Raw genomic sequence first — 7,962 nt, forward strand, 5'->3', positions numbered from 1 at the left:
TGCACATCTACAAATAAAAGTCAAGACTTGTTATAAAAAGTTTAACTTCGATTCAGAGCAGGATTAACACTAAGTCTGATAAATTACATGTCTTTCTTGTATTCCTTAACATATTCTGGTCTTTTTCACCTTAATTTCTTGGTTATCAGACAATCCTGAACACAATGAGCCACATAATTATATCAGTCGGGTGAAATGTATAATCCAACATAACACATTACGTAGCAGATGTACTGTAGTCACATAAGCACTGGGAGCTATTTACAATCGTGGAAAATATACCCTTAACTGTTGTTTGAGGAAACATTCCACAATATCTCTCTATGAAGATGACACCATGCTGCATAAATTTAAGAAAAAAAAAAACTCCAGCTCATCAGTATCTTCGGTTCATCTTCTTGAACTTCTCGTAGTGGTAGTCATCTGTGGCCTTCTCGTTGTTTGGTCTCTTGCGGTAGTTGGGCGGTGATGCAGACACTTGATAAAAGAAGATATAAGTCAGATTACAGCAAGTTTCAAAAGAATACTGAATCAAAATTATACCTAAAACATGCAGTATTTATAACTGATGCTCCTCTTTCTGCAGTCGGTTGATTTAAAATGATGTAGAATCTCTTACCCTCTGGACCTGGTTTCTCCGTGTCGCCCACACGCAGTGGTCTTGCTTTGGGCTCTTCTCTGTGTCTGTGGTGCCTCTGTGGTGCGTTCACATCCTCATGGTAGACTGACGGAAGAAATTTTGCATTATTGGCAAAACTATTCACATCTCATTAATTTCAGTGGATCATCTCTTATTTGCACCTCAGCGTTTACAAACAGACAACTCACAGCGGTTGTGTTGGACATAGTTGACGGCAATGTTAGTGGGAACAAACGATGTGCCGTTGTCTTTTTTCTTGTTCCTCTGTTCTGCTATAAGCTTGGCTTTTGCGTCTTCTGTCTGGATGATGTTCTTTATCTTTGCACTAGGGGAAAAAAATCACAAGGCTATCAGTAAGAGTTATAAAATTTCCTTCACCGCCTTGTTTCAGTGCAGAAAAATTCTATACGTACTCAATGCCAAGATCAACCTCTGGGATACCACTCAGCATCTGATTGGATAACATCTCCTCTGTCTTCTTGGCAGAGTTGACACGGATGTTCTCAGGCAGCTCGTACAGGTGGTCCTCTGCATTCTTCACCTTAATTTTCTGTTCCTCAGCTTCCACCATGCCCTTCTTCTTTTTTAGCTCTGTCTCAATATATTTCATCCTGTCATGACACATTTATGAAAATAAGTAATTAACCTTCTATGTAATCAGATGTCTAAGTATTCATAATGGTGTGGGCATTCTATGATGTATATACACTCATGCAAACAAATTAGATAACATTAGTTAGTGGCTGAGGTTTTAGACTGGGCTCAGTGCCAAAGAGTGTATATGATGTGGATCTATCCATACAGGATGTCACAAGTGGTGAAAAAAACATACATGTCTGCATCCTCGTCTCTTCTGTTGGTCTCAGCTGAGAACGATGTACCCAAGTTGAGGTCTGTTTCCTCTTCTGTCCTGCATTTAGAGCAAAAGAAAAATCCTTTTAGTGAATCAGGCTGAAATGAAAGGATGCACTATAACTGCATATACAGGTGCACACAAATACAAGATTCACTTACATGTCCCTGTTCCTGTCCTTCACCTTCTTCATGTCTACAACTCCTCCAGTCTTCAGTTTAAACGGGTCATTCTGTGAGAAATCCATATTTTTAATTAGTAGAAGTTTAAACCACACTGTGGTTAGTTTAAAATAACAATTTAAAAAGAGTACATACATCGATTTCATCTTCTGGTGGCAATTTCTCTCCAACCAATAAGGCGGTCACACTAAAAACGGCAAATATAAATGCATGTTTATGTCTCTTGGGTTTCAATTTACTTCAGATTCTAGTAAAACTGCGAAAAGTGCAACATTCACTTTACCTGACTCCAGTCTGTCGTTTCCGCAAACTCTGAAGCTCTTTCGCCTCTTCTACTTTTGATCTAAACGATCAAGAAATAATATTATATTAGTTGGATACTTTAAATCAACAATGTGTAACTTTTAAAAACGCTATTCACATGGCAATAGCCGGCTAGCTAGCATAACGTAACTCAAAATAGTGCTTCCCAGGTTGCTGGGGCTTCAATAAACAACTTTACCTGACTTCTTGGGTTGTCTCATCCTCTTCCGCGTCTGACGAGTCCTTTCTCCTCCTAAAGTTTCTGCCACACGGCATTTTAATGCAATTTTATTTTATTTTATTATATGCTTTAGCAGAATCCGGCTAGGCGATGTCTCGGGGTTCGATATGGGGGGGAACCTTTAACAAACGTACAATAATACTGCGTCACTTCCGCAGCCGCACTTCCGCTCGTTTTAGGTAATCAAAACAAACATGGCGACTTACAGACAGGTCGGCAGGTTGTTGGGTATTTCAGCAAGACTTTCACGTCCGTAAGTTCGTCCGTTTTTTAGTTGTGACTTCTTTTCTTTAATTGTGTTTTTAATGCTAAAAAAATGCGTCGACATCTTAAGAACCAGGGTCCGGCTGACGTTAACTAGCCGGTTAGCATGCTGGCTAAGCTGTGGTATGACGCAGACTGATTATTAAATCTCGGAGCATTGTGATGCGATGATGGCATATCTTGATTTTTAGCTTTAACTCTGCAAGTCGCACACATTAAAAAGTTAAATAATGATAACTGTAAACTGCAATTGCACGGTTTGAAAATGACTCTTCAATGTCACGCTTAACAAATAGTTTCCAACTTGGAAAAGGTTTTTGTTTTTTTTTGTCCTCCACACAAGTAAACACCGTAATTCAATTGTGTTTGAATAACAAGCCCTGCGACAAACTTTTGAGTGGTTTGTGTGGCCCTTGATAAATAGATGTATTTTCCTGTGGAGCTTAAATTCTATGTCTAGCGGAAAATACGCCTTCTTGTGAGTCACAGTTTTCTCTAATATTTTAATTTCCATACATTTTGGGGAATATTAATTAAATGATCAACCCCAAATGGTGGTGCCTTTGTTTGTTAACCTAAAGCAGCAAGATTTTGATCACATGTAGGTAACAGTTAGCGGCACTGCAGACGATTTAGGTTGTGGTTTACATGTATTGTACAGTGTGTCTAATGTATTGTATATCATATCTGAAGATATTTTAACATTAAGAATTGTCTAAAAAGCAAATCGCAAAACAACCATAGTCACCTATGATGTATCGTTGTTCTGCATTTCAAGGTCCCCTACCTTCTACATTTGACATGAAAAGGTTCCGCAGAAACCTTCGACAGGAGTTTTAGCCAAAAACAAAATAAATATTGACTATAGAACCTTATACTACATGTATGTCAATAACTGCTTTACTTATTTCCCTATGTAAAAAAAAAATCTCTTAACAAATGAAGAAAGAAAATGAAAGCGGTTGTCATGGGTGCTGAATTTTCACATTTCTACCATCGAGTATTTGTCTTATATCTCTTTGTATCTCTCTGTTTGCTATTTCAGTCTTGCTGGCAGTGGATATCAGAGCGCTGGATTCCACTGGCCTTCACACACCACAGGAGTCTCGAACAGATGGCCACAAAATCCCCTCTGGGTTGTTCCAGGTTTGAATTTCTCTATCATCCTTAAATATATTGGATACATAACACTGTTAATCCAGAAAGGATTGTCTTGAACGTCACTCTTAAGCACATACTGTGATAGAAAGTGCTAAATTGCTTATGGAGTATGTAAAACTAGTATTTATGCTGACGCTAACCTAAATGTTTTCTAAAATAAATTTGCTATAGAGAGTCTTGTTTTCAGAAAACCATGTATTTGTACATGCAGTACAAAAAAATACACATGTTGTTGCTGTCTAACTTGGAGCAAACATGGTCATATAATGACAGATGTTGCATTTTTATTCTTTGTGTGTTTTATCTTTCCAGGAAGGACCATGTTTGTGCAGACACAAGACACGCCGAATCCAAACAGTGTGAAGTTTCTGCCCGGCAGAACAGTTCTTGAAGCAGGAACCATGAATTTTGCCGGCCCTCGTGACGCGTTCTGCTCACCTTTAGCTAGGTATGTTATTTCTCAAATACGGGGTTACTGATCTCTGAGTGCTACACCGTGTCATAACAGGCATTTAGATGTAACGTAGCACAAGAAGCACCTGTTCTAACAATACTATTGATTCTGACTGTTTGTCTGACCTATTTCACACCTTAATAGAATGCTTACTTTATTATTATTATTATTGTTAGTTCAGCGTATGCTTGGAAAGGGAGGATTTGTTTAACCACCATGGGAGTAGCACAGGAACCAAAGTGACATTTACCATCAGCAAATATTGTAAACAGTTTTCCTTATTATTTTTTTGTTTTATTGTTATTAACCACACAGCCACATTTGAAGGATTAAAACAATGAACATGTGTTTAAAAAGGATCAAATAAGCACTAATGTGTGCTGTGAAATATTGGTGTGTGTGTTGAATGCACTGAAACGACTATTGCAAAACATTGTAGTTAATGGGGATAAAGTTACTGCAACTATAAGATAAGCACACAAGACAACAGATGGTAACAGATGGCTCGACCCCACCCACCAGCAAAAGCAGATTATCCATAAATCTCAGCTGACTCTGATGAAAGTTTTTAAAGCTTCCCTGTGTAAAATGATGTCTCTGCAAAGGCATGTGTTGGTGGTGGCTCTCAGCTCCGTGAATGCAGAATCAACCAGCCTTTTCTACATGTCATCATTCTAAGGAAAGGAGACCGAGATATAATGCAAATTATGGTTTTGAGAGCAAATGTGCTTGTAGGCATAGCCAACAGGCAAATTGTTCGCTGGTGTAGTTATAGTAACTGAAAATCAAACAGGAGAACCACTGATACTGATGCATCCGATGAAAAAACAGTTTAACTCCATTTTTACTAGTTTTGTAACGAGTATAATGTCTTAAAATAACATAACTAATTTTTTTCCTTTTCCTTTTTTTGAAGTTAACTTGTAAATTTGTTCCAGATGTGTTAAAGCCTCTGTCATTTTCTGTGTTGTCTTCAGACAGTTGTTTAGGATTGATGGAGTCAAGAGTGTCTTCTTTGGCCCTGACTTTATCACCATCACAAAGGTAAAAACCAGGTCCAGTCTATACACTGAACAAAAATATAAACGCAACACTTTTGTTTTTGCTCCCATTTTTCATTAGCTGAACTCAAAGATCTACAACATTTTCTATAAACACAAAATAACCATTTCTCTCAAATTTTGTTCACAAATCTGTCTAAATCTGTGATAGTGAGCACTTCTCCTTTGCCGAGATAATCCATCCCACCTCACAGGTGTGGCATATCAAGATGCTGATTAGACAGCATGAATGTTGCACAGGTGTGGCTTAGGCTGGCCACAATAAAAGGCCACTCTGAAACATGCAGTTTTTTTTTTTTATTGGGGGGGTCAGAAAACCAGTCAGTATCTGGGGTGACCACCATTTGCCTCACTCAGTGCAACACATCTCCTTCACATAGAGTTGATCAGGTTGTTGATTGTGGCCTGTGGAATGTTGGTCCACTCCTCTTCAGTGGCTGTGCCAAGTTGCTGGATATTGGAAGGAACTGGAATGCGCTGTCGTATACGCCGATCCAGAGCATCCCAGACATGCCTCCAACGTGCCAGACGCCATCGACTGTGAGCATTTGCCCACTCAAGTCGGTTACGACGACGAACTGGAGTCAGGTTGAGACCCCGATGAGGACGACGAACATGCAGATGAGCTTCCCTGAGACGGTTTCTGACAGTTTGTGCAGAAATTCTTTGATTATGCAAACTGATTGTTGCAGCAGCTGTCCGAGTGGCTGGTCTCAGACGATCTTGGAGGTGAACATGCTGGATGTGGAGTTCCTGGGCTGGTGTGGTTACACGTGGTCTGCGGTTGTGAGGCTGGTTGGATGTACTGCCAAATTCTCTTGCGACATCTGTGGCATTGTGCTGTGTGATAAAACTGAACATTTTCAGAGTGGCCTTTTATTGTGGCCAAACTAAGGCACACCTGTGCAATAATCATGCTGTCTAATCAGCATCTTGATATGCCACACCTGTGAGGTGAGATGGATTATCTCGGCAAAAGAGAAGTGCTCACTATCACAGGTTTAGACAGATTTGTGAACAATATTTGAGAGAAATGGTTATTTTGTGTATATAGAAAATGTTTTAGATCTTTGAGTTCATCTCATGAAAAATGGGAGCAAAAACAAAAGTGTTGCATTTATATTTTTGTTCAGTGTATGAATCTTACACTGTGTAATGCCATTGCTTGTAATGATTAGTTTTCTCTTTCCCCCCACTATTTAGTCTGATGCAAATATGGAATGGAAAGTAATTAAACCTGATGTATTTGCTGCCATTATGGACTTTTATACCTCTGGACTGCCTGTTGTCAATGAGGACAGCGTGCCTAGTGCAGATACAGGTTAGGATTTCAGTCAGCTATGCAGATCAAATGGATATGTACACATATGGCAAATTGTTCTTGATTTTGAAATCTTCTCTTTTCAGCCCCGTCAGATGATGATGATGAAGTAGTCGCTATGATCAAAGAATTGCTAGATACTCGAATAAGGTGACTGTACAGCACCCTTATTTACTTGTTACAGTGATCCTTGTCCTTTTCTCACACATGATTATAATGTTATTCAACAGGCCAACCGTGCAGGAGGACGGAGGGGACGTCTTGTATCGTGGATTTGAAGATGGCATTGTTAAATTGAAGTTGCAGGGCTCCTGTACTAGTTGCCCTAGTTCCATTATTACTTTGAAGAGTGGAATCCAAAACATGCTACAGTTTTACGTCCCTGAAGTTGAGTCGGTGGAGCAGGTTTGTCTTCTTTTTCTACTTTTTGTGCCAATCATTTATTTAAACACTGTTAGTAGTGTGCAACAAGTATTGGCACCCCAAACATGGCAACTTCAAAAATGTTGAACCTGCTATTTGTTTTTCCACAGGTGAAGGATGAGGAGGAGGAAGAGGCTGCTCAAGTCTGAACTACTGAAACCTGATCCATATGTACACATTCCTCTTCCTCCTAGCCCACCTGCTTTAATGCAAAGCACAGTTGCAGCAACATTTCATGTGTATGGGATAGCTTTGTAAAAGACCTCATCGACATTTATCATCCAGAGGGTTATTATTGGTAGCTGTTTTCTGTACTATGACAGTATTTCACAGGTTATAGGACGGTCACATAAACAAAAGACTGCAGAACTGAAAAAGAAATGTATTTATTATTTCACATTGCTATACCTGTTCTGAATCAGCAGTTGAACCGGTTCTAGGTTTTAATATACTCTATGTATATATAAATAAAGTTTCTTGAAGTATGTCGTGACTCTGGTACTTGTCTCATTTAACTGTATTTATCCACTTTTTTTCCAACCAGTGTGAAATATTGTTGGATGTCTTTGTTAGAATAAAACACTTTTTAATGTTTATTTTTGATTACAGTAGATTTAGTCATTTTCCATAAAAAACAAAAACATGTTATGATAATTGATGGATCTAAATTTGCATTCGAAACGCAATTTAATTTTTACACACGACACTACAACACAACAATATTTTTAAGGCGCATTCTGATCTAAATAGATTCACATTTAAATATAGATATATTTTGGAGTTTGCAGTCGCCACGACAATAATAAATGGCTTGTCATATCTTTATTGTATCTGTCTGGTCACAGGTAAAAGTTATTAAAAGGTGGGGTTTATGCTGTACTTTGAACTTAAGACTTAAATCAAGGCCTTGCACTGATGGTGAATTTAACAAATTGTAGAAATGTGTAGAAACCCAGTATACAGTATAAATAAAAGCACAGGCATGAAACAATGCCAGTGCCAATATCAGTTTATTATAGGTGAATAAGGCAGGCATAATGTATGAACATATGTCATAAG

General features: G+C 38.5%; 2 protein-coding genes across 3 annotated transcripts; one reads left to right on the top strand and one right to left on the bottom strand.

The window, feature by feature from the left end:
• Positions 1–343: 343 nt before the first annotated feature.
• On the bottom strand, positions 344–2,318 carry cUnh9orf78 (chromosome Un C9orf78 homolog). Its single transcript, XM_084550885.1, has 9 exons — positions 2,178–2,318; positions 1,959–2,018; positions 1,811–1,862; positions 1,655–1,725; positions 1,473–1,550; positions 1,054–1,251; positions 829–965; positions 620–724; positions 344–477 (listed from the first exon to the last, which is right to left on the bottom strand). The coding sequence occupies exons 1-9, from the start codon at positions 2,252–2,254 to the stop codon at positions 377–379; spliced, it is 879 nt and encodes a 292-aa protein (XP_084407011.1). The 5' UTR covers positions 2,255–2,318; the 3' UTR covers positions 344–376.
• Positions 2,319–2,380: 62 nt separating this feature from the next.
• On the top strand, positions 2,381–7,388 carry nfu1 (NFU1 iron-sulfur cluster scaffold homolog). Of its 2 annotated transcripts, none has more exons than XM_084550886.1 (8): positions 2,381–2,472; positions 3,529–3,629; positions 3,957–4,092; positions 5,076–5,142; positions 6,363–6,480; positions 6,567–6,630; positions 6,711–6,885; positions 7,014–7,388. In XM_084550886.1, exons 1-8 carry the CDS (start codon positions 2,414–2,416, stop codon positions 7,050–7,052), a joined length of 759 nt encoding a protein of 252 aa, XP_084407012.1. In that variant the 5' UTR covers positions 2,381–2,413; the 3' UTR covers positions 7,053–7,388. The 2 variants fall into 2 exon arrangements, with proteins under 2 accessions (XP_084407012.1, XP_084407013.1); XM_084550887.1 differs by lacking the exon at positions 2,381–2,472 and adding an exon at positions 2,575–2,606.
• Positions 7,389–7,962: the final 574 nt, after the last annotated feature.

This window comes from Chelon labrosus, assembly GCF_963514085.1.
Source record: "Chelon labrosus genome assembly, chromosome: 9".
Lineage (NCBI taxonomy): Eukaryota > Metazoa > Chordata > Actinopteri > Mugiliformes > Mugilidae > Chelon > Chelon labrosus.